Source organism: Rana temporaria, chromosome 2 (genome assembly GCF_905171775.1).
Source record: "Rana temporaria chromosome 2, aRanTem1.1, whole genome shotgun sequence".
Classification (NCBI taxonomy): domain Eukaryota; kingdom Metazoa; phylum Chordata; class Amphibia; order Anura; family Ranidae; genus Rana; species Rana temporaria.
Genome location: NC_053490.1, coordinates 539,473,909 through 539,500,974, shown reverse-complemented (window position 1 = coordinate 539,500,974; position 27,066 = coordinate 539,473,909). Strand labels below are relative to the sequence as shown.

Here is a 27,066-nt window from a genome sequence, read left to right as displayed (position 1 = left end):
TCCAGATTCCGATAATCATTCAGCAGTCAGCAAAGTACCTTTTGCATTTTTGCAGTCCATGATAGACCCAATCAAGGGAGGCCCGGAACGGAAAAGACAAAAGGAAAAAATAGTGAAGGGCCGGGCATGACAAGGTGGAAAGGAGAGTCAACAAAACGGTTAAGTTGGTAAGAATGGAAGGGGAGGATTCAGGAGTAAAGTGCTGGATAGGGGGAGGAGCTGTACAAAGGCCGGAACTTCCGGGAAAATTTTCAGTTGGTGAGGGAGACAGAAGGAAGCAGTTTTACATGCTGCTCCTCTGTCATGGCTGCCAGGGACATTATCCTTTTGCGATTCAGGCATCGGCTACGAGGGGACTCTCTGGGGTAGGTTTCTGTTAGTTACACTGTGGGGTCCAGGTGGGGGGGTTCCCTCTCACTCTTAGGCCTCTGCCTCCGCCGCGTTTTTTCTCTTGGCCCTGTTTGGGACTGCTGTAATCACGGCTATATGCAGGGGGGCACAGTTCCCCCCAGCAGAGGAAGCGTACTGGCTTTTCACCGCGGGGGGGTGCTTTTTCGGTCGTTTTTCTGCTGGCCAGCAGGGATCGGGGGCGGGGCTACGCGTCGTAATGGCCCCCATCTTCGCCACGTGCAGGGATATTTTATTTACGGCCCCTCATCTGTCCCGGAAAAAGGGGGAGCAGCGGTGGGGTGGATGCAGCGGCATGGCTGTCGGGCCGTTTCTACGTGTGGCGGGGGATATGGGGGGGTTGTCAGCGCGGCCAACCTCGGGATTAAGGGCGGGTGGCAGGGTCACGCAAGAGACGGCGGTCCACGGAGCTGCAGAGATCCACGGCCTCCAGGCCGACTTTGCCTGGAGGGCTGCTTACACCGGGGCTGGTGGCCTGCGGGGATGGCGGAGGACTGCAAGCGTGTCCTGCTAGGAGATCTTTGGGCACGGGGGTTCGGCTAGGGGCAGGGTCACGCACGAGACAGCTGTCCACTGAGCTGCAGGGATCCACGGCCTCCAGGCCTGCTTCGCCTGGGAGGCTGCTGACGCCGAGGCTGCTGGCTCCTGCAGCACAGTCGGCACGAGGAGGCTTGGTCCAGTGGAGGAACGCCAGGCTCAGGCGCCATCGGTGGATGTAGAGGCGACAGCTGTGGGGGACATGACTGATCAGCCCGGTACATCTGTCTCTGTTTCACACGTTTTTAAATGAAGCTCTGTGTATTTTATGAGGGGTGTGGGGGGGGTCCGCGTTGACAAGGGTAGCATTGTGTACGGTGTAACGATTAGGATGGGCCCCACGGTTCTGGCGGATATCTGAACCGCTACGTCGGAAGTGGTGATGGTGAGTATGGCGGCAGGAGTCAAAAGGGGGGCTGCGGCGAGGTCAGATGTGGCATGTGTTGCGGATGCTTATAAGTGGGAGGTGGGGATTGTTTGAGGCATTTGTTTTAAGGGACCGTTGGTGCACCGATAGCGGTACGGTGGGTGCGAGTTTGGTAAGGGTGAATACTCACCCTTACCAAACTCGCACCCACCCATGGTAGAGGTTTCTCGTCACAGGTTCATTGGGTGGGGGAAAGTCCGATGTAACATGGATGAAGGATACCGTTTATCCCGCGGACATTCGTGTTTTGGATGCCGGTAGTCGCTATCATGCCCGGTGTCATAGGTGAGTACAACCGGAGCGTTGCTTGACTTTGTTCTGTTATGTTAGGCACTGGGGGGCGGTTGGCAGTGGTTCTGGTGGGATGGAAACGGACCTCTGACTTGGGATGCACTGGTAGGTCTTCCACGTGGGCCTCGAAAGAAGTTTCTGCAGGGGGGGGGGACGCCCGCCCCTGGATTGCCAACAAGAACGTGGTGTGGGTTGTGCGGGACATTTTACCAGGGGGGCTGCTGTAGGTTTTGGGGGTTCGACAGGTTTCAGCATGGGGCCCTGGGGGCGGTGGGCACACACCCCCTCTCCCGCTGTTTAACATGGCGGCGTGCTGGGGGGAGTTTGCTAGCAAGCGGTACTAATCTGGTGGGGGGAATTCAGCCTTTTCCTAGGTAGGGATAAGTAGGGGGTGGGGGCTTGTATGCTGGGCCTCAGGGTTTGTTCGTAGGGTTATGGGACAATGGAATGGTTCCTTGACTGTGGTTCCGCTTAATGTGGGGAGCTTCGGTCTGTTTCTACAGTATCCAGGGGTGGTTGCGGTCACGTTTGTACTGGACGTAACACAGGGGGGGGGCAGTTACGGTTTTGCCAGTGAGGGTTCGAGGGGCTCACGGCTGGGGGGTGGTACCCGAGGAAAGATGGAATACCTTTGACTTACTCACCACCTCGCAATTTGTAACGGGGGGTCTGTTATTGTTTCATAGACACAAGGTTTGTACGGTGTCTTATGCTTCTGACACGACTGGGGGGTGGGTTAGGCGGTATGTGCAAGGGGTGCATGCTTTTAGGTCACCCGGACAGCTTTAGGCTGTCGGGGTGCGGGTGGTAGGATGGGTTGAGGGCGCAGGGTTTGCCCTTTGGTCGCTCCATTACCTGCGCCATGTTACAAGGGTTTCGTTCAAGGGAAAGGTTGTTCAGGATGTGGCTGGCTGGGAGTCCGGCATCCCCTGGCTTTATTTCCTGGGGGCCCTTCCTATAAGGTGTGTACTATAGGAAGTACTCCTTGCTCCTTGCTGAGATCTGGTGTGGAATTTCTGATCAGAAGTGGAATTTTTTGAATACAAGTGGAAGAGTTAAAAACCAGGATTTGCTTTTAGCTGCTTTTAACTGTTTCTGCTGCAAGTGTTCAATTGTTTGTCTTTTTTTCTCTGACACTTTTTAAACAGCTTTTTTTTTCTTTTTTTCCTTTCTGCTAATTAAGGGGAGTGTTTAATTGTTAACAGGGGAGTGTCTAATTGTTAACAGGTGAGTATATAAGTGTCTGTAAAAACTCCATAAGAGCTGGCTCCTTGCTGAGATCTGGTGTGGAATTTCTGATCAGAAGTGGAATTTTTTGAATACAAGTGGAAGAGTTAAAAACCAGGAGTTTAAAACAAGAGTTAAGACAGGAGTCTTCTAAAACTGTAAGTATCATCTTAATCTTCATACAAGTAATTATATTGTAACTGGGAAATGAGTGCTAGCAGGGTTGAAGGTTTTGCTCAGTGCACAGCGTGTCACATGTATGCAAAATTGGTGCAACAGCTCCAAGATGGATACCGCTGTGACAGATGTGAGCAGGTTGCCCTTCTGGAAGCTCGTATTAGAGATCTGGAGGAGCAAGTTGCAACACTGGGTAGAAATGACAACCTTGAAAGGGGTCCTCTGCTCGCTGAGCAAGTGGTCAGTAAGGTTGATGTGGAGGGTGGAGGGGCAAGTCAGGATTATCAGATAGGGAGATGGGTTAATGTAGTTAGAGGGAGTGGAAGGGGCGTGAAGAAAGGGAAGGCCAGTCCTGTATTTGTGCATCAAAACAAATTTGCCAAGTTGGGTGATGAAGTGGAGGTGGCAAACACAGAGGTGGCAGCCCTAGATGTTACTGCTACCCCTAACAGCCGGGAGAGCAACCCATCTAGTAGAGGTGGGGAGGGGAGTACAGGTAGGCCTAGACAGTTGGTGGTAATAGGGGATTCTATAATCAGAAGGACTGATAGAATAATTTGTCGCCAGGATCGCTTCAACCGAATGGTTTGCTGTCTCCCTGGTGCCAGGGTTCGGCATGTGGTGGACCGGGTGGATAAATTACTGGGAGGGGCTGGGCATGACCCAGCTGTCTTGGTCCACGTTGGAACCAATGACAGTATACATGGAAGGTGGAGGCTCCTTAAGAATCAATTTAAAGAACTAGGCTGCAAGATGAAGGGAAGGACCTCCAAGGTGATATTCTCTGAAATATTGCCTGTGCCATGCGCAACACAGGAAAGGCAGGGGGAGATTAGAGAGCTGAATGCATGGCTAAAGACCTGGTGTAGGAAGGAGGGATTTGGGTTTCTAGAGCACTGGGCTGACTTTTCATTGGGGTGCAACCTATATGCTAAAGACGGTTTGCACTTGAATGGAAGGGGGTCTGCTGTGCTGGGGGAGAGGTTTATGGGAATGCTGGAGGAGTATTTAAACTAGGATTGAGGGGGAGGGTGAATTAGAATTACATCGAGCAGACAGGTCAGTTAGTGGTCAGACATTAATGGAGAGTGGAATGGGGATAGATGGGGGAAGGGTTATGGCAGGTGACAAGAAAGTTCCCATGTTGCAAACAGCCATTGGAAATAATAGTGCCATTTGTACTACTATAAATTATATGAAAAACACCAGAGAAAAATGTAACAATACATTTAAGTGTTTGTTCACCAATGCCAGAAGTCTGCCAAGCAAAACAGGTGAGCTGGAAGCTCTGGTGCATGAGGAGAGCTATGATGTAATCGGTATTGCTGAAACTTGGATTCAATCCTCACATGACTGGGCTATTAATATTCCTGGCTATGCTCTCTTTCGGAAAGACAGGGTAAAAAGGAAAGGTGGAGGGGTCTGTCTCTATGTGAGAAGTGACCTCAAAGCAAGCGTGAAAGAGAACCTGGTTGATGGAGAGTGTGATGAGGCTGAAGCATTATGGGTGGAACTGAATACAGATGTGCGTAGTTCAAAATTAATCATTGGAGTTTGTTATAGACCACCCAATGTTAATGAGGAGGTGGAGACTCAGCTCCTTGCACAGATGGAAAGGGCTGCAAGGTCTGGGACGGTGATAATAATGGGGGATTTTAACTACCCAGAAATTGACTGGATTAATGGCACTTCTGGGACAGTTAAAGGACAAAAATTTAAAAACCTATTGCAGGACAATTTTATGGTGCAGTTTATTGAGGCCCCAACTAGGAATGATGCCCTGTTGGACCTGATAATCTCAAACCATGCAGAGCTTATTACTAATGTTCAGATAAAGGAACACCTGGGTAGCAGTGATCATAACATGATTTCATTTAATGTTAACTATAAGCAAGAAATACATACAGGAAAGATAAAAACACTCAATTTCAAGAGAGCAAATTTTCCAAGGATGAGGGCTGCTCTCCAGGACTTGGACTGGGAGGGACTATTGGCACAGCTGAACACAGAACAGAAATGGGAATTCTTCAAAAAGACTGTGTGGAACCTCACTGCAAAGTATGTTCCCATGGGCAATAAGTTTAAAAGGCTAAAAATAAAACCTATGTGGCTCACGGTCAAAGTTAAAAAAGCTATAAACAATAAGAAAGTAGCTTTTAAAAAATATAAAAATGAAGGAACACTAGTGTTGTTTAAATGTTACAAAGAATATAACAGGATATGCAAAAAGGAAATCAAGGATGCAAAAATTCAAAACGAACGACAGATTGCAAAAGATAGTAGGACAAACCCCAAAAAATTCTTTAAATATATTAATAGTAAAAAGGTGAAGTCTGAGCATGTAGGCCCCTTACAAAATAATCTTGAGTGGGTGACTGGGGACAAAGAGAAGGCAAATTTATTAAATGCTTTCTTCAGCTCTGTGTATACAATGGAGCATGGGGGAGCTCTTGTCCAAAATGGGGGTGGGAGTGACACAGCCTCAAATCCACAATGGCTCAAAAGTGATATGGTCCAGAAATATTTAGACAGAATAAAGGTGGATAAAGCACCTGGACCTGATGGCATCCATCCACGGATCCTAGGTGAGTTGAGCTCTGTCATTTCAAAGCCACTGTATCTAATATTTAGGGACTCATTAAAGACAGGAATAGTACCACTGGATTGGCGCAGGGCCAATGTGGTGCCCATATTTAAAAAGGGAACAAAGTCTTTACCAAGTAACTATAGACCTGTTAGTTTAACTTCTATAGTTGGGAAGATACGGGAACGTTTAATAAAAGACCACATGGATGAGTTCTTGCAGGAAAAAAACTATTTAAGCAGCAGACAGCATGGAGTCATGAAAGACAGAAGTTGTCAGACAAACCTGATTTCCTTTTATGAAGAGGTAAGTAAAACCCTGGACAGAGGCGTGGCTGTGGACGTGATATATTTGGATTTTGCAAAAGCGTTCGATACAGTTCCGCACACACGGCGCATGTGTAAGGTAAGGTCTACAGGATTGGATATATCAGTTTGTAAATGGATAGAAAACTGGCTGAAAGACAGAATTCAGAGAGTCGTGGTTAATGATTCTTACTCTGAATGGTCCAATGTTATCAGTGGTGTACCCCAAGGTTCAGTGCTGGGACCCTTACTTTTCAATATATTTATAAATGATATTGGGTCTGAGATCAAAAGTAACATTTCTGTCTTTGCAGATGACACCAAGCTATGCAGTGAAATAACGTCCTTGCAGGATGTCTCCAATTTACAAGCCGACCTCAATGCTCTGTCTAATTGGGCGACTAAGTGGCAGATGAGGTTTAATGTAGATAAATGTAAAGTTATGCACTTGGGGGCTAAGAATATGCATGCATCATACATACTAGGGGGAGTACAACTGGGGGGATCTGTAGTGGAGAAGGATCTGGGGGTTTTAGTTGATCATAAGCTCAATAATGGCATGCAATGCCAAGCTGCGGTTTCCAAAGCGAGCAAAGTCCTTTCTTGTATTAAGAGAGGTATGGACTCCAGAGACAGAGATGTAATTTTGCCCCCCCTGTACAAATCATTAGTAAGACCTCATCTGGAATATGCAGTTCAGTTTTGGGCACCAGTTCTCAAAAAGGACATCGGAGAACTGGAGAAAGTGCAGAGAAGGGCAACCAAACTGATAAGAGGAATGGAGGAGCTCAGCTATGAGGAAAGATTAGAGGAACTGAATTTATTCACTCTTGAGAAGAGGAGAATAAGGGGGGATATGATCAACATGTACAAATATATAAGAGGTCCATACAGTGAACTTGGTGTTGAGTTATTCACTTTACGGTCAACACTGAGGACAAGGGGGCACTCTTTACGTCTAGAGGAAAAGAGATTTCACCTCCAAATACGGAAAGGTTTTTTCACAGTAAGAGCTGTGAAAATGTGGAACAGACTCCCTCCAGAGGTGGTTCTGGCCATCTCAGTAGATTGCTTTAAGAAAGGTCTGGATTCTTTCCTAAATGTATAGAATATAACTGAGTACTAAGATTTGTAGGTAAAGTTGATCCAGGGTAAATCCGATTGCCTCTCGGGGGATCAGGAAGGAATTTTTTCCCCTGCTGTAGCAAATTGGATCATGCTCTGCTGGGGTTTTTTGCCTTCCTCTGGATCAACTGTGGGTATGGAGTTGGGTGTATAGGATTTTACTGTGTTTTTTATTTTGTTTTTTTATTTTTTGTGGTTGAACTGGATGGACTTGTGTCTTTTTTCAACCTGACTAACTATGTAACTATGTAACTATGTAACTATGTAACTATTGCTGTCATCGTTGGCGCGCATAGAGGGTAAGTTTTAGGGTCGGTTGCCTGCTGGCAAGCCTGGGGGGCCCGTCTACGGTACTTGGTTTTCTAGCATCGTTGACATGGGGGGCTGGGGGGGCTACTGCCGAGAACCATGGTAGAGAGTTTCAGGCGTGGGATTACTGGGAATAGGGCGAAGCTTGGCGTGCGTTGGATGTTACGGGATTGGTGGGTAAGTCCATTTGCATGTTGAATTGATTTTGTGGGTGGGGTCTTTATGCCGGCGGCTACCGGAGTTCTTCGCCCCGATATATGTCAGCATATTGCACAAGGAGCTTAGGGGGGATTTTTTGCCACTGGTCTGGGGATGTACAACGGGCCATTGCCTGGGATGGCTGGATCAGGGTGTAATGTTGTTTTAAAGTTCGTCACGGAGGCGGCAGAGTCTGCGTGTATGGGGCGTTCGGGAGAATGTTATGGGGTTTGGAATCTTTATCTAGTGGCTGGATATAAGCGCGGTTCCTTCTGTACAGGTACTGTGGGGATTGTTCCAGTGGTCCTGGCAATGGAGCTGGGGGAGGCATATTGGGACTTGAGGATTGGGGGGTACTGTGACAACAGGGGGGTGGTTCAAGTTATAGAACCAGTTTTCGTGTCGTTACAGACGGTGGTAAGGTTGCTGCGCCATTTAGTTGGCATTGTTTACAGTTGGGTCAATTCTTTCTGTAGGCCGCTCAGCTCCCGGGCACTGAAGTCACGAGGGCGGATGCTCGGCCTAGTTTTAAAGGGACAAGTTTAGGGAGCTGGTGCAGTCGGTAGAGGGGAAAGGACCAGGAGATGGGTCAATCTAAGTATGGAGGGAGCGGTTCGTTTTCATACAGCTGGCGGGTGCTGAGCTGGGGGGTCCGAGGCAAGGTTGTTGATGGTATATTGCGTAAAGGGGGCATGGATGAATAGGGGTCAGTGTCTGGGAGGCAAATCATGACAAACATGATTTTGGGTAAACAAGCGATATACAGGTATCGCACGTGCAACCTACTACCAACGTTGGGAGGCAGGCCTCTTTTCAATTTTTTGGGTAATTTGTTAAAACCTTGGGGTCAGTATATTGCATGCGTTTACGGGGTACTTTGTTTTACAGCTGTTTTTCATGTGGTTTTGGAGCATTTAAAGTGGGATAGATGGATTTATCCAGGCGAGTTGAGAAAGGGGTTGCTGGCCCAGGATGTGTGTGGGCTTCGGGAGATCGTGTGGGGCTGCGTTGACACAGGTTACAAAAAAAAAGGGTGGGACTTTTCTGGGGTTTGTTTGGTTGAGAGTTCTCTTGGCAGGGGGACAGGGCCTGGTTTGCACATGTTCTACTTAGTGGCGGTTTTTCATGGAGTACCTTCAAGTGGGGGGCAATGGGCCTCACACTCCCTATTCATCCATGCCCCCTTTACGCAATATACCATCAACAACCTTGCCTCAGACCCCCCCAGCTCAGCACCCGCCAGCCGTGTGAAAACGAACTGCTCCCTCCATACTTAGATTGACCCATCTCCTGGTCCTTTCCCCTCTACCGACTGCACCAGCTCCCTAAACTTGTCCCTTTAAAACTAGGCCGAGCATCCGCCCTTGTGACTTCAGTGCCTGGGAGCTGAGCGGCCTACAGAAAGAATTGACCCAACTGTAAACAATGCCAACTAAATGGCGCAGCAACCATACCACCGTCTATACAAAAACTGGTTCTATAACTTGAACCACCCCCCTGTTGTCACAGTACCCCCCAATCCTCAAGTTCCAACATGCCTCCCCCCAGCTACATTGCCAGGACCACTGGAACAATCCCCACAGTACCTGTACAGAAGGAACTGCGCTTATATCCAGTCACTAGATAAAGCTTCCGAACCCCATAACCCTCGCCCGAACGCCCCATACACGCAGACTCTGCCGCCTCCGTGATGAACTTTAAAACAACATTACACCCTGATCCAGCCATCCCAGGCAATGGCCCGTTGTATCCCCAGACCAGTGGCAAAAAATCCCCCCTAAGCTCCTTGTGCAATATGCACATAACGTCGTGCCGCGCCTCCGACGGTCATAGAGATGAATGGTGACCATCGCTCTCCGGGCCCCTGATGGCACGGGAGAGCCCGGAGAAGCACCGGATGGCGGCGGGAGGGGGGACGTCCCCTCCCGCTGCCTATAAGAACGATCAAGCGGCGGAACTGCCTCTTTGATCGTTCTTATCGTGCACAGAATCGGCGGCTGAAGACGGTGATATCTGAATGATGCCTGTAGCTGCACCCATCATTCAGATATCACCGCACAACCCGAGGACATCATATGACGTCCTTGGTTGTAAAGTGGTTAAGGGAATTTATTGCCCCCTCCAAGAACTCTCAGAACTGGTGTCCCTACTGGAAATTTTCAGGGCGGGTCTTAAACTGGAAGGATCAAGGATGGTGTCCTTGACAGGCAGGGGTGGGTCATATCTATATTAGAGATGCACAAGTTTAGTCAGGCCTGGGACAGCACAAAACCTTAATACACCACTGGGGGAAATTACCCCAGCTCCCCACTGCAGCCCCTGGCCACCCCCTGTCGACCAGTTCAGGACTGTCAATGAGGTGACAGTCTGTTCCTCTTTACCTATAACTACAAGGATGTCAGAACATTATTTACATATAAGGCCTTGTACACACGACCGGACAGTCCGCTGAAAACGATCCGCCGGACCGTTTTCATCGGACATGTCCGGTCGGAGATTTCTGTCTGATGGTTGTACACACCATCAGACAGAAATGAGAGACAATCCGCGCGGACAGACAGCGCGGTGACATGTCCACGCCATCGCCGCGACGTGCGCGACGCAGGAAGGTCAATGCTTCCACGCATGCGTCAAAGTCATTCGACGCATGCGAGGGATGGCGGCCGCTCGTACATGTACGGTAGGTCTGTACAGACGACCGAACATGTCCGACGGACAGGATTCCAGCGGGCTGTTTCTAAACAAGTTTGGAAATATTTGCCCGCTGGAAAATGTATGCTGGAATCCTGTCCGCTCGGCTGTACAGACGACCGAACATGTCTGCTGAAACTGGTCCGCGGACCAGTTTCAGCAGACATGTTCGGTCGTCTGTACAGGGCCTAAGTGTTAATTTCCCCAATCTTCAGGCTCAAGAGCTGTCTATTCAGATGTTTCAATTGTGGCCTTCACCTTCTACTGACTTTCATACCTGTGCTGGTTGTGTCTGGTTCTTCTAGTTGCTCATCTGGTCTTTCTCTCTGTTTCTTTGTTGTAATTCCCCCCTTATATTAGACTTTGTTAGGTGATAATACCTGATAGCACAGCTCGGGCGGTCCTCTTCAGTCTCCCCTCTTTCACCTGACAGAAGTACGGTTTATTTTTTTCCACATCCGTGTCCAGCACGGACTCCACCATCCTCCGCCCATTACCGATGTGAGTTATGTTACGTGTTCCATAGTCGGACAGATCTGTACTCTCCTCATCATACCACTTTATCCAGGGATTCCTGAACACACCGATATTGATACACTTCAGACGCTTCTTCCCATCAATGTGAATGGCAGTAACTTTAGGATCCTCTGCATTTAATTCTAAAAAATAAGAGAAACTTAAAGTGGAGTTTCCATCCCAAAATGTTTTTTACTCACCTGGAAATGCCTGTTGCTATGCGGTCCTACAAAATATGCCTTCAAAATCACCTAGGATTCTGACATCTCCCTCGGCTCCTCAGCACGCCAATGCTCTGTGCGCTTCCCCATTATAACTCCCCATCCAAGACTTCCAGGAAGTAAGTGCCTATAGGCTTCACAATTCCCACAAGCAAAATGACAACAGTGTAGACATAGTTTTATAAACTATCTTTTTTGAATAACTATGCGGAGCGGTGGCAGATTGTAAAATAGTAAGTGACCAGATTTATATTATAAAAACGCATAATGAAAGGACATACATTTAAAAAATGCTAATTGTGGTTGGAACCTCGCTTTAATGTTACAATAGAACAACAAATTTACATTTTGATAAAATGATACAATAAAAAGGACCAGATGTTTTTGAAATAATAAATGCTTACTGTCATTGTGAGGGATACCCTGTGGTAAGGCAGATGCTTGGGTGTGCGCGCGCCAACTCGGCTTGGCGCCAGTGACCCTTTAAAAGCACAGCAGCTGCTCTAGTGCAGTGCTGTCTGATCTGCAGCTTTACCCGAGTCTGATCCTGTACCTGCTTGTAATTACTGATCCAGCTCTGTTTGACTACTTCTGCCTTTTCCTATGCTGACCCGGCTTACCTTGATCCTGCTATACCTGTACCTGTTTACATGGGCGTTTGCTCCATAGGGCAAGGGGGTGGCAATTGACCCCCCCTGGAAAATCAAGAAGGTGTTGAAGAGTGAAGAGCGCCGCGGTGACAGGCAGGTTAGAACAGAGAGAGAGGTGAGCTGCTGGCCGTGGCATTGCAGGGGGGGGGGCGGAGGGGTGGTCTGGTGAGGGGTGACACCACTGCACCTGACCAACGAACCCCTTCTCTCACGGACGTGGGCAGCCTGAACGGTCCCGGGCCGGATGTCACACAGGCACAGCGAGCAGAAGGGTGGGGATCTGTGCTGAATGGGGGGTCCATCTGTGTTGAAGGGGGGTCTGTACATTCTCTAGGCTATATTTATATGGGCATGGAGTGAAGCTGAATTATCTCAAGATCTATTTTACACTGCCAGCTGGCCGCGTTATCGGTAAAGCGATTTACCATTGTTTTAGCTGCGCTATTCGGTCGCTAGTGGGGCGCTTTTAACCCCCGCTAGCGTTTGAAGAAAAGGTTAAATGCGACTGTGTATCGCCGCTGCCGAATCGCCCCCCCCCCCCTGAAAAAATTTCAGCGGACGCCCATGCCTGTTTATATTCCGTTGCTGAACCTCTGTCTGTCTGCTGACTTCTCTCTGCCTGCTGTGTTACCTGCCCGTTACCCGTGCTGACCCGGCTTGTCTCACTCTGCTCCAGCCTGTTCCTGATCCTGTTTCTGCCAGTATCTAGGGGTCGCTGACCCACACCTGTAACCACTGCCTCCAGCTGCTTCTACAGTCCAGTTCTTCCAGTGGATCATCTCTACTCATCTGTTTCAGCTACTACAGATCTTACAGGCACTCCTAACTCACTGCGCTCTTGTAACCACTGTTGCAACCCCAGTGGTCCCCGAGCCAGGGCTGTAAGAGAGGTCCCCTACTATTGGGCTCTGGTACGTAACAGTTGTCCCCTGCAGAATGTCCTCTCCACTGCCGGTCCTCATGTGGGTTAAATCACAGCCAGCATCATTAAACCCATTTCCTATGAGCCCAGGGCATCATGAACCTGTCCCCTTGAGGCATGTCACCACGTCAACCTGGACTCATAGTACAATACTGCCGAGTACAGCACTCATTTCATCTTCTTAAAGTGGTTATTAAGCCATGCAATAACTTTGCAACAACCCCCTCTGCTATTTTTAAAGCGGAGGTTCACCCAAAAGTGAACCCCTGATTTTCGGAAACCTCCCCCCTCCGGTGTAATATTTGGCACCTTTCAGGGGGAAGGGGGTGCAGATACCTGTATAAAACCTGTATTTGCACCACTTCCTGGTATAGACTCCCGCGGGTGTCCCGCCCCTTCGCGTCGACCCCCCCCCCCTTGGGTTTCTGGGAAACACACGACTCCCAGAACACAGCGGGGACCAGTGAGAACGGTGAAGCGCGACTCGCGCATACGCAGTAGGGAGCCGGGCAGTGAAGCCGCACAGCTTCACTTCCCGATTCCCTCACTGAGGATGGCGGCGGGGGAAGCCGAGAGCCGAGCGATAGCTCGGCTTCGCCTGCTGACCTGTACAGGCAAGTGTCCATTTTTTAAAAGTCAGCAGCTGCTGTATTTGTAGCTGCTGGCTTCAGGTGAACCTCCGCTTTAATAATGTTTCCAATTTGTTTATAAAAAAAAATGCAGTTGTGTACCTCATTTCAGAGCACCGATCGGTGCTCACGTGACCAGCCGCATCTCTCTTCTCCAGGTATTATAGCTGAATCTTGCGCCCAAGAACTAGATGACTCTAGCTTAGGTGCAAACTGTAACTGACTGATTGTAAACTCACACGGAATTTATACCACACAAAATCAGGTAATCAATGCAAACTGTAAACAGTAATATCACCAGCACGTCTAATCTAATTAACAGTAAGCTAAATCAACAGATAACCACCCAGACAGTTTGACGCCTACATAGTACATGAAACAGAGACCAGTGTGGCCAACTCTTCCAATGAACATGTAGAGTTTCAAATAAAACAAACCAGGAAAAGTCTGTAGGGCAAATACAAGAAAACAGTCCTTCAAAAATGAAACAAAAAGGGAAATATTACAATAATGAAAAACAGGGTGAATGTGGGCAGAAAATGTCCCAGCCAGTGTCTGTGACAGTCCCCCAATGGGCAAAATGTATAGAGTCGTTGGAAAAAAATGTAGTGAAATTCCAAGATGGGAGCTTTTCATCGGAAATTCTGACCGTGTATATTCTCCATCGGACTTTTGTTGTCGGAATTCCTGTCAGCAAAAGATTGAGAGCAGGTTCTCAACCCTCCGGGAAATCTGATCGTCTGTATGCTTTTCTGACGCGCAAAAAAACATGCATGCTCGGAAACAATTTGATGCGTGCATGCATGGCATTGAACTTATTTTTCTCGCCTCGTCGTAGTGTTGTATGTTCTTAACGCTCGAAAGTTCAGAGAACTTTAGTGTAACCGTGTGTATGCAAGCCCAACTTGTGCGGAATTCCGTCGGAGAAACCATCCAACTTTTTTCCAACGGGAATTCAGCTTGTGTGTACAGGGCATAAGACAACGCATAGATAAAATCAATGGAACTTCTGAATATATTCAATGTAAGAAGCCGGATGGAGCCACCCAAAGGCCAACAAAGTTCTAACTGGGAGTTGCGGAAAGGTGGGGGATAGATAAGATAGATAGATAAGATAAGATAAGATAGATAGTGTGAAGGACTTTTTACCTATATGCTTCAGGTTAATCCTCCCTGCTTGTTTAAGGCTGTTGATGGTATTTACCCTTCCGCAGCCAGTCCTGTTTCAAATGTTAATTGCTCTAGTGTGTTGTGTGGAAAAGCCCTGTGTTTACTGGTTACTGTGATTAGATAAGTGGCTCATGTTAATTATGCTGATTGCTTCATTGTGGTAATTATCTCTCTATATGCGGGGTCGAGCTGTCTAGTTAATGTATTCAGTACAACTAGTAATTAGCGTCACTGATGTCATTGTCTAAAGAAATGTGTCTTCAAGAATCGGCACCGAGATGTCTGCCTGTCCTCTGTATGAAGAGCCCCCACTGTGTGAAAAGGGGGTGGATATTTAATTGTTCTTTGATTGGTGATTAGCTTGTAAACTGTATATATAACTAGCTGAATGCTGCCATTAAAGCTGTCTTGTTTCCAGCATTAAGCCTTGGCTCATGTGTGGATGATTCTGTGATTTCTTTTATGGGAAGAAGGGACTGCTTGACGGGGATATCATACCAATACCGTCACAATTGGTTGGCAGCAGAGGGATTTTCCCTTCTACTCTCCTTTACACCAGGATTCCAAGCAGACACTGGGAACAGTGAATGGAAGGCTGCTACACCCTGCTTAAAAGAAATACACTGAAAGAACTACTGGAAGTTCGTGGAAGGATTGCTAGCAACAAAACCAAGCGGGTCATCATAGCAGAATAATGGAGATGGACCAGGAGAACTTGGTTGCAGCAACGCCAGCAGTACAAGAGATGGAGACACCAGTGATTCAGGAAGAGGAATCACCAGCCAACAAGCTAATGAGAGAGAAGCTAGCATGGTTCGGTCCGAACCCAACGGCGGATGTGGTGCTGAAAGTGATGGACCTATTAGCAAATGCAGAACTACAGAAGGATAAACAAATAAGAGATGCAGAACTACAGTTAAAACTGGCAGCAGTCCAACAAGCAGCCAAACATTATCCAAACAGTGAGTACAGCACAGCAGACACAAGGAAGATTCCGTTTAGCGCTTTTAAAGCTTTTGATGAAAAGGACTGTGAAATTGATAACTACCTGGCAGATTTTGAGAGACAATGTAACCTGCACCGAATAGCTAGAGGAGAGTGGGTTGCAATATTGTCAGGCAAACTGTCAGGCAGAGCTTCTGATGCTTTCCGGACCGTGCCAGACCGTGCCAGATCAGGATATCCAAGCGCTCGTTATGCAGTAACCCCAGAGTCCCACCGACAGAAGTTCAGGGACTCACGCAAAACCACAAAAGACTCTTACGCGGAATGGGCATGCCAGTTGTCCCTGTCGGCCTCTAACTGGGTTAACAGCAGCAAAGGCCACCACCGCAGAGGACATTTTGCAACTAATGCTCCTGGAGCAATTTTACAATCATATCCAGACGGATGTCAAAGACTGGGTGAGAGATCGCAGGCCCATGACTCTACCAGAGGCCGCGAAGTTGGCGGATGAATATGCTGATACTCGCAAGACAAACCAGGTCACACCACGGGTACAACCTCCACGACCAACGGCGCCCTCACACCCACCAGCCGCTAGATACCAACCGCCTAACAGACCGATGACATCTAGCCCTCGCTATCCACGCCAGGAGGACAATGAACAACGCTGCTTCCGGTGCAAACAGCTGGGTCACTTCAAGCAGAATTGCCCCATGAACGACAACACCAGGTCAAATTGGTCTCAACCTGGGTACCGCCCACCAGCAGCAGCCCATTGTGTAGACTCGGCTTGGGATTCCCAGGAGCTGGGTGAGGAAGAACCATTGGGCACCCTTTACGAAGCCCTCATGGTACAATCTGTTATTACGGACAACCGGAAACACCATTGTCAGCTGGTCATGGTTAACGGAAAAACCGCCCGGGGATTAAGAGACAGTAGGGCGACCATCACGTTGGTACAAAGACACCTTATTACTGCATCAGAGAAACCGGGGAAATCAATTGCTGTGAGAGTGGCAGGGGGGGCAGTATACCGTATTCCTACTGCACAGGTACACCTGGACTGGGGTGCGGGAGCTGGCGATGTTCATGTGGGCGTCATGAAAGACTTACCTTCTGAAGTCATCTTGGGCAACAACATTGGGCCCCTGACTTCGGCGTTCGCCTCTACCACCGCTCAGGAGGCCCACGCAGTAACCACCAGAGCACAAAGTCGCGCTGCCGAGAGCCATCCGCTTCCTACTGAGACCCAGGTAAGCCAACCCAACCTACCCTTGACTGTGGAACCCCTACCCTGGGACACCCCAGAGGACTTTGGGCGGGAGGTGACCGGAGACCCTTCCCTCAGAAAGTATCGAGAGAAAGCCAGGAGGGGCCAAGGGGGGTAAGAGAAGGAGCAATTTATCTGGGAGGAAGGCCGCTTGTACAGGCTCACCGAGACCCGGGGTAATGCCCCAGGGCCTAAGCAAAAACGCCAGCTGGTAGTTCCCCGGAAGTACCGGCAGGAGTTATTGAGGATTGGGCACGACGTACCCTTGGCAGGCCATTTGGGAATACGCAAGACAGGGTATCGGATAACCCAGAACTTTTTCTGGCCTGGGGTATCTGACGACGTCAGGGCGTATTGTCAAACGTGCGAGGTATGCCAACGTATAGGTAAAAAGGGTGACCACCCAAAGGCTAAACTAGTTTCCATGCCCATTATTGAAGAACCGTTCACAAGGGTAGCTGTGGACATTATAGGGCCCCTGGCCCAACCTAGCCGTTCCGGCAAGCGGTATATACTCACCGTAGTAGACTACGCCACTCGTTACCCCGAAGCGGTAGCTCTCTCTAACATACAGGCTGAGACTGTAGCAGTAGGCTTTCCCAAGGAGGTTCTGTCCGACCAAGGTACCCAATTCACGGCCGAGGTAACCCAGCAGATATGGAAAACCTGTGGAGTTAAATCCCTGACGAGCTCCCCATACCAGACTAACGGCCTGTTCGAGCGCTTCAAAGGAACGCTAAAGCAAATGTTGAAATCGTTCACGGGGGCGTACAAGGATTGGGAGCGATTCCTGCCGCACCTTCTCTTTGCCTACCGAGAGGTACCGCAGGAATCGACCGGATTCTCACCCTTCGAACTTCTCTATGGGAGGCGGGTGAGGGGGCCCTTAGATCTCATCAAGGATCACTGGGAGGGGCAAACAGAAATTGAGGGGACCCGGTAGTACCTTATGTCCTGGAGCTGAGGGACCGCATGGAGGAATTAGCCCAGACAGTGCGAGAGAACCTCCAGGCGGCCCAACAGCGCCAGAAGGTATGGTATGACCGACGGGCTAGGCCCCCGGAGCTTTCAGATAGGCCAAAAGGTCATGGTATTAAGGCCGGTCCGAACAGACAAGCTCCAGGCCGCCTGGCAGGGCCCCTATAAAGTTATAGGACAGATATGCGACACTACCTACACGATAGCCAGCTGCGAGGATGAAGATGTGAAACAAACCTATCACATCAACATGCTCAAGGCCTATCAGGAACGGGCAAAGGAGGTAGCCGCTATCTGTGCACCAGCAGGAGAAGACACAGAGACCCTACCCCTTCCCGACCTATTGGGCAGTAACGGAGGGATGACCCAGATAGAGAAAGTCCAGCTAGGTGAACAGCTGGAGCCGCAAGAGCGGGCTCAAGCTGGCCGCTTACTAGAAGAAAAACAGGCCACATTCTCTCAGGAGCCTGGATACACACGCCTAGCCGTACACAAGGTGGAGACTCCAGGACAGACACCCCTGAGACAGCCTCCTTACCGTATCCCCGAAGCAGTCCGGGAAGGGATGCGGAAGGAAATAGATGAGATGCTTCGGCTAGGCGTAATCGAACCCTCAGACAGTCCTTGGGCCTCGCCGGTAGTCTTAGTGCCAAAGAAGGATGGGACAACCCGCTTCTGTGTAGATTACCGGCGCCTCAACGACAAGACAGTTACGGACGCCTATCCGATGCCACGGATGGACGAGCTGCTTGACCGTATCTCTGCAGGGAAGTATCTGACCACAATAGACCTATGCAAGGGATATTGGCAGATTCCCCTAGCAGAAGATGCCAGACTCAAGTCGGCCTTCATCACCCCGTTTGGCCTATACCAATTCCGGGTTATGCCGTTCGGGATGAAGAACGCCCCGGCCACCTTCCAACGGATGGTGGATCAGTTACTTGGGGGCCTCCAGAGCTTCACCTGCGCTTATCTGGATGACATCGCCATCTACAGCGATACATGGGAAGCGCACCTAGAGCACGTAGGGGTAGTATTGGATAGGATCAAGGGGGCCGGGCTGACCCTGAAACCCAAATAATCAAAATTAATACATAGAGTCCATAAAGTGCAAAGTGATAAAGGTGCTCCAAAAAATACAATGGTGATATATAGTGCAGAAATCTTCATCAGATCTGTGACCCATAGGACAGGATAATCCTCCACCAAGGCTAATGGATGGCCTCTCACCTCAGCGATTCGACCTGTGGCTAGGTCAAAAAGCAAATATCATATCCTCCACACAGTAAATGGCAAGCAGCTTTCAGGGCTCAACTCCAAAAATGTCCAACAGATGGAACCAGCAAGCAATATACAAATAATCTCCCATAGATCATTCAATGGACCGAGAAAAAGTAAAAGACACACTCTAAGTGCTCTCTGCTTAAAAGGTTTAATAATCAAAACAAAAATTTAAAAACCACTCACATTGTAATGCACTCTAAACCCAGTGCAAAGATATCAGCTTGTACCGCAGCTCAGAGGCCCGGATCGATGTATACAGCGTGTGAAGGTCTCTGTGAGGCAAACGTGGGTGACGTCGTCGTAGCTCCTCCCCCTCGAACGTCACCCACGTTTGCCTCACAGAGACCTTCACACGCTGTATACATCGATCCGGGCCTCTGAGCTGCGGTACAAGCTGATATCTTTGCACTCGGTTTAGAGTGCATTACAATGTGAGTGGTTTTTAAATTTTTGTTTTGATTATTAAACCTTTTAAGCAGAGAGCACTTAGAGTGTGTCTTTTACTTTTTCTCGGTCCATTGAATGATCTATGGGAGATTATTTGTATATTGCTTGCTGGTTCCATCTGGTGGACGTTTTTGGAGTTGAGCCCTGAAAGCTGCTTGCCATTTACTGTGTGGAGGATATGATATTTGCTTTTTGACCTAGCCACAGGTCGAATCGCTGAGGTGAGAGGCCATCCATTAGCCTTGGTGGAGGATTATCCTGTCCTATGGGTCACAGATCTGATGAAGATTTCTGCACTATATATCACCATTGTATTTTTTGGAGCACCTTTATCACTTTTCACTTTATGGACTCTATGTATTAATTTTGATTATTTAAATTTTTAGATATATTTACTTGCACTGCACTATTTATTTATTTATTCACTTTGAGATATTTTTTGGATTATATCTGCAGTGCTGGCTTGCAATTTAGTTTAGTTTTATATAATTTTTCCAGCGCTGAATCACTTTATTACTTTGACCCTGAAACCTGACAAATGTCATTTGGGTATGGCAGAGGTACAATATTTGGGCCACCGAGTAGGATGTGGTAAGCAACGGCCGGAGCCGGCCAAGATCGAGGCCGTTGCCAATTGGCCCACTCCCCACACCAAGACACAAGTCATGGCTTTCTTGGGCACAGCCGGCTATTACAGACGCTTTGTACCCGACTCTAGCGCCCTGGCCAAACCCCTGACCGACTTGACCAAAAAGAAGCTACCCTGACAAGTCCTGTGGTCCCCGGAATGCGAGGTGGCTTTCCAAACCCTAAAGACTGCTCTGGTTAATGCTCCGGTGTTGGTTACCCCAGATCCTAACAAAAGATTTATTGTCCACACAGATGCTTCAATGTTTGGACTGGGGGCAGTACTAAGCCAGATCGGGGAGGATGGAGGAGAGCACCCGGTGGCATACCTGAGTCGGAAGCTGTTGCCAAGGGAGGTCAGTTACGCCACCATTGAAAAAGAGTGTTTGGCCTTGGTATGGGCACTCAAAAAACTCACACCTTACCTTTATGGCCGGGCTTTCACTCTCATCACCGATCACAACCCCTTGGTGTGGCTTAACCGGGTTTCAGGGGACAACACCCGTTTGCTACGCTGGAGCTTGGCCTTACAGCCCTATGACTTTACGATTCATTATCGCCCAGGCAAGCAAAACGGGAATGCTGATGGATTGTCACGCCAAACGGAGTTAACCTCGGACTAAAAGCTCTGAACCCGTCAACCCTACTGGACCAGGGAAGGTCCAACCGAGTTGCCGGAGCAGGGAGAAAAAGGGGGGCCATTGTGAAGGACTTTTTACCTATATGCTTCAGGTTAATCCTCCCTGCTTGTTTAAGGCTGTTGATAGTATTTACCCTTCCGCAGATAAGTCCTGTTTCAAATGTTAATTGCTCTAGTGTGTTGTGTGGAAAAGCCCTGTGTTTACTGGTTACTGTGATTAGATAAGTGGCTCATGTTAATTATGCTGATTGCTTCATTGTGGTAATTATCTCTCTATATGCGGGGTCGAGCTGTCTAGTTAATGTATTCAGTACAACTAGTAATTAGCGTCACTGATGTCATTATCTAAAGAAATGTGTCTTCAAGAATCGGCACCGAGATGTCTGCCTGTCCTCTGTATGAAGAGCCCCCACTGTGTGAAAAGGGGGTGGATATTTAATTGTTCTTTGATTGGTGATTAGCTTGTAAACTGTATATATAACTAGCTGAATGCTGCCATTAAAGCTGTCTTGTTTCCAGCATTAAGCCTTGGCTCATGTGTGGATGATTCTGTGATTTCTTTTATGGGAAGAAGGGACTGCTTGACGGGGATATCATACCAATACCGTCACAGATAGATAGATAGGATTCTCACAGTACACGCCGCCAGGCATCACTGCAAAGCCCAGTGATGGAAAGGCACACAGGTTCTATAAATTAAATAAAAAATAACCTAGTAAGTTGGCAAAAAACTAGTGACAAAGCAGATGAGAAAGCATGAAAATATAACAAAAAATATTTGTGTGTGTTACAATAAGAAGGTGCAAAGTAATGTGAATAAATGTAAAAAATATGTATGTGTGCATATAAACGCACCCATCAATATATGGGCACAGTGTATACAATGTCAAACAGCTAATATGCTCAATATCAAATGGGTATGGTGTAAAAAGTGTATGTAATGGCCAAAACTGCTGGTAAATAAAGTGAAAATAAAATCAATAAAATCTAAAATATTGTGTAAAGTAACTAAAACAGCAGATGGCCAAATTGTGATTGTTATGTGTGCAATGTACCCATAATGGAGATAATTGGTGTAAAAGCAAAAAGTAAAACACTGAAACAATGAAGAAAATAACAAATGATGAAAAGTCCTAAACCTCACAACAAAATGTAGTAAAAAAATAAATCAATCGACCCATACATCATTTAAGGATGATGCATCAACCCCCATATCATGTATGACAATGAGTCCTTGATGTCCAAAACCAACACAGTGCAAAACAAACAGCATCCAGTTACCTGAGCTGCAACTAGTAACCACCAACCTGATCCCATCCATCAACAAAGAACCACTAAGGGGCAAGCCCTGGGCTACTGGGCTATATATAGCCTAAACATCAAACAAACCCCACCCTTCCAACATCACTATGGGAAACCGCCATTAGGCTCAAATCAAATGGGGGGGTGGGGTGGGGACACACCGCCACCCACAGAACCTGGCCAATGGTAATCCACACAAGAGGCCAGGGCAGGATGCAGGGAATGATGCTGTCTAGGGTCGTGGAGTGGGCCAGAGACAACCAGGAAAAAGATGGGTAAAGATATAAAATGCACTGTCCAAGGCAAAACTAGGAAGCATAGTTTGGAACCCCCCTCAGTTTAGAGCACTGGACGAGAATACTCACAAGCTAACACGTAATGCACTAAAAATATGGGACATACTACACAAACAAATAGACAAGGAATATAATTCACCTCTTATAGATGTAGCGCTACCCCCGCAGGAGCCGCTGGTTGTTTGTGGGATCGGCGTATTGAGTTACCTTGCAGGGTGTCTAGGGGTGATACTAGTGAGTTGAGGCAATAAGCGAAGCTCCAGTCATCAATTGGATTTTCTTCAATGCTTTATTCCAAGGCCCAACATGGCCAACATCAACATAGGACAAGACAGGAAAGGTTGATGAAGCATAAGAACAACTTTAGTATCAGGCCTTGGATATGGAAAAGAGCAGTCCTGCTCTCAGTAATAACAAGATCAGTTCGTTGCCACTCTAGCCAGAGTGGGTAAAGTGCCCCCGGACAGACTTCTGTCACAAGCCTGGCAGCCGATGTGTCACTTGTGAATCGATGGGAGGAACAGACCTCAGCCACAGGCCGGACTCTGGACCTCTGCCACAGGCCTGACTCTGGACATCTGCCACAGGCCTAGCGATTTAAGGTGCAATAATTGGATTGAGCGAATCCTCCCAGTAAATTTCAGTTAAGGTCACCGGTTGACAGCTGCAATATACCTGTCAGTATCGTGGTGACCAGATCCCCGATGGTTCGTTCAGGCCTCCTGGATAACCTCTCTCTGGGTTCTCCCTGAGCCGATTCCCCACCGCACAGCTCTCAGCTTAGGATCCTCTTAGCAAAGGTTGGGACCCAGCAAGTCGCTGGGGCCCCTCTCATCATCAGGATGAAGCTCCGCATTGTGCGCAACTCCGGCCAGGTAGGCCACGGTGGCGGGGTCCATGGATGCGCACACCCTGAAGGTGGATGCCACACCTGGAACTCGGACCCCGCGAAGAGAACACAAATCAATGGCGTCTGCCACAGATATACCCCTCCCCAGCATGCCCAGCGAGGGAAAACTCTAATTGGCTGCTGGGGAAAAGTGGCTCTGCCAGAACCCCTCTAGCGCCAACTGCCGCCCAGAGGTGGAAACGCACACCTGAAACGCAGACTGACCTACAAGACAGTTCTGAAAGGACAGCAGCCCTACAATTTGGCAAATTGTGAATGGGAGCAAATAACTCTCCCATTCCCCACTAACTTTAGCGTAGTGCCCATACTGAAAGTAAGGGGGCGCTACATAGAGTTAAAGGAAAATATATATTTCGCACCAGGAAAAAAAATAGTAGGCTGAATTGGATAAAAGCCAAAGCACAGTTAAGGGATATAACAAAAAAAAGGGAAATTATTAACACTACAGGAGTTAAAACACAATGAGGAATTAATGGTAATTGATGAGTGGAGATACCGACAGTTGAGCCACTTTGTCAAAAAGTTACCCCAACCACTAAGGTCAGATGAAGAGCTTACATCACTGGAAAGGTTATGTACTATAGATAAATCTAAAGGTATTATATCAAGGCCCTATAAGATATTATTAGCAGTGGACGAACTGGAGATGCCTCCATTCATCAAAAAATTGGAACGGGAGATAGGAACACAAAAGGATAATATCACAGTAGGAACATTTTTAAAACTGACCCACTCCTCGGCCGTGGACAATAGGACCGCAGAAATAAATTATAAGTGTATAACGGGCTGGTATGTAACACCAGACAAATTGAGTAAATTTAAAGAGGGTCAGTCAGCTGACTGTTGGCGGGGCTGTAAGTCCCCAGGCACAATGGCCCACCTATGGTGGAACTGCCCAAAAGTTAAAAAATTCTGGGAGAAAATTTTAGGTTTGATAAAAGATATCACCAGGAAGGAGATAAAAACGATCCATGGATTGTACTTTTCCATGGAGGCGAGGAAGCGACAAAATCCTACAAAGAATCCCTGATACCACATCTGCTAAACGCGGCCAAAAGGCCGATTCCAAAAAAATGGCAGGAGGTGGAGTGCCCATCTATTTGGGTAGAAGAGACGTATAACATGGAAGGCTTAAAGAATAGCATAGAGGAGGGAAAAAGAGAAATGGGAACTTTGGAAGGAATTTAAGAAATCCTGGAGCTATGCGGAAAACCTAAGGCCTCGTACAGACGACCCTACATGTCCGATGAAAACGGTCCGCTGGGATCATTTGGTCTGATGGCTGTACACACCATCAGACCAAATTCCGCGCGGACAGAATACGCGGTGATGACGCGGTGACGGCGCGGCGACGTGATGGCTACGATGACGCGGCGACGTGCGTGAACCAGGAAGTTCAATGCTTCCACGCATGCATCAAATCACTTGTCCGATGAGTTGTACTGACCATCGGACATGTCCGGCGGACAGGCTTCCAGCGGACATGTTTCTTAGCTTGCTGGAAACCCGGAAACCTGTCCGGTCGGCCGTAAAATTGACCGGTCGGCCCTACACATGACCGAACATGTCTGCTGTAACAGGTCCGACGGACCAGTTTCAGCGGACATGTTCGGTCGTGTGTACGAGGCCTAAGGGTTAAGACCTGAATAGGGGCCAACGTTGGAAGGAATAATAATGTATGATTGTAAGTAGGGTGGTCCCGATACCGATACTAGTATCGGTATCGGGACCGATTCTGAGTATTTGCGGGAGTACTCGTACTCCCGCAAATACCCCCGATACCAATATAGAATACTTTCCCCCCCCCCGCCGCCGCCGTGACGCCGCATCCCGCCGCCATTCGCCGCATCCCCGCTGCCGCCGACTGTGTAATACGCTGGGAACATTACAGCTTTGAATAGCTGTAATGATTCGCACCGCGCATAGACACTCCCCCTCGCTCGGGTGAACTGTCCAATCCTGAGCGAGGGGGAGTGTCTATACGCAGCGCGGCGCCAATCATTACAGCGATTCAAAGTTGTAATGTTCCCGGCGTATTACACAGTCGGCGGCAGCGGGGATGCAGGTAAGCGGGACATGGCTGCATGGGGGGAGACGCTGGATGGGGGGAGACGCTGGATGGGGGGAGACAATGGCTGCATGGGGGGAGACAATGGCTGGATGGGGGAGAGACAATGGCTGGATGGGGGGAGACGCTGGATGGGGGGAGACAATGGCTGCATGGGGGGAGACAATGGCTGGATGGGGGGAGACAATGGCTGGATGGGGGGTGACAATGGCTGCATGGGGGGTGACAATGGCTGCATGGGGGGAGACAATGGCTGCATGGGGGGTGACAATGGCTGGATGGGGGGAGACAATGGCTGGGGGAATACATTGCTGGATGGGGGGAGACAATGGCTGGATGGGGGGTGACAATGGCTGCATGGGGGGAGACAATGGCTGGATGGGGGGAGACAATGGCTGGGGGAATACATTGCTGGATGGGGGGTGACAATGGCTGGATGGGGGGATACATTGCTGCATGGGGGGAGACAATGGCTGGATGGGGGGATACATTGCTGCATGGGGGGAGACAATGGCTGGATGGGGGGATACATGGCTGCATGGGGGGGAGACAATGGCTGCATGGGGGGTGACAATGGCTGCATGGGGGGTGACAATGGCTGCATGGGGGGTGACAATGGCTGGATGGGGGGAGACAATGGCTGGATGGGGGGAGACAATGGCTGGATGGGGGGAGACAATGGCTGGATGGGGGGATACATGGCTGCATGGGGGGAGACAATGGCTGGATGGGGGGATACATGGCTGCATCTGTGGGGGGACATGGCTGCATTTGGGGACACATTTTAAAAAAAGTATCGGTATTCGGTATCGGCGACTACTTGAAAAAACGTATCGGTACTTGTACTCAGTCCTAAAAAAGTGGTATCGGGACAACCCTGTGAAGCAATGTGAAGCAATATGCTTCAGTGTAATTCTCCCTGCTTGTTTTAGTTATATTGTGTGTGTTAGAGGTAAAAAGGGTTCATGTGTTACAGGCTGATTGATATGTTAATGACCCTTCCTCAGCCAGCTCCCTATTTCAAAGAGTTAATTGACTCTCTTGTGTGTATTGTTCTAAATGTTAATTGATAAAGGAATGTGTCTGATCAGGTTAAACATAGCGGAGCCGAACCGGCTAGATACTGATTAGTTCAAAGAGATATCCTTATTTCAAAAGAATCTGTATTGAAGACCCCCCACTATGTGGGGGCGGAGATTGTCATTGTAACAGTTGTAACCACATATAAGCTCTGTGCTATACCCATTAAAAGCCTGTCTTGTTCTAGCAGTAAGCCTGGACTCATGTGTGGCTTATTGGGGCGATTCCATGGACTCTTACTTGTGGAATATTGGGTGATTTTCGTTATGGGAAGAAGGGACTGTTTGACGGGGATATCATACCAATACCGTCACAAACCCTAATTGTAAGTGTAGTAATGGGGAGGTAGCAGGAGCAGGGGGGATGCGGGATAAAACAGGGAGCAGTCTATTTTTTATTTTATTTCCTAAATGTTTGTATATGGTCACATATTTGATATTTTTATACTTTGGAACTGTACTGGAGTATCTATGACTAGCAGGAAAAAAAAAACGAATTAAATAAATAAAAAGGGAAGAAATGAAAAGGAAAAAAGTCAAAAGAGGAAAAAAGGAAAACCACAAATGATGCGAAACCGTAGCAGAGACGATATAAGCAAATAAAATGTGAGCAAGTCTCATGTTTTTTGGTGGAGTCTGAAGTGGTTTAAAAAAAAATCTCCATAGGTGACTCTTTAAACGCCTTTACAGGTTACATGTTTAGAGTTACAGAGGAGGTCTAGTACTAGAATTATTGGGCCAGATTCACGTAGCCCGGGCGCAACGTAACTTAACCGATTTAGGTTACACCCCTGCAAATTTTCTGTCCAAGTGCCCGATCCACAAAGCACTTA

The 27,066-nt window shown here is 48.3% G+C and overlaps 1 protein-coding gene across 1 annotated transcript in view; it reads right to left on the bottom strand.

Moving 5' to 3' along the window:
- LOC120928120 overlaps positions 1 to 27,066 on the bottom strand; it is a 60,142-nt gene that overhangs the window by 2,445 nt on the left and 30,631 nt on the right. Inside the window, exon 5 of the mRNA XM_040339232.1 lies at positions 10,660 to 10,938. Coding sequence (XP_040195166.1) covers positions 10,660 to 10,938 — 279 coding nt within the window. The remainder of the gene's footprint in view (positions 1 to 10,659; positions 10,939 to 27,066) is intronic.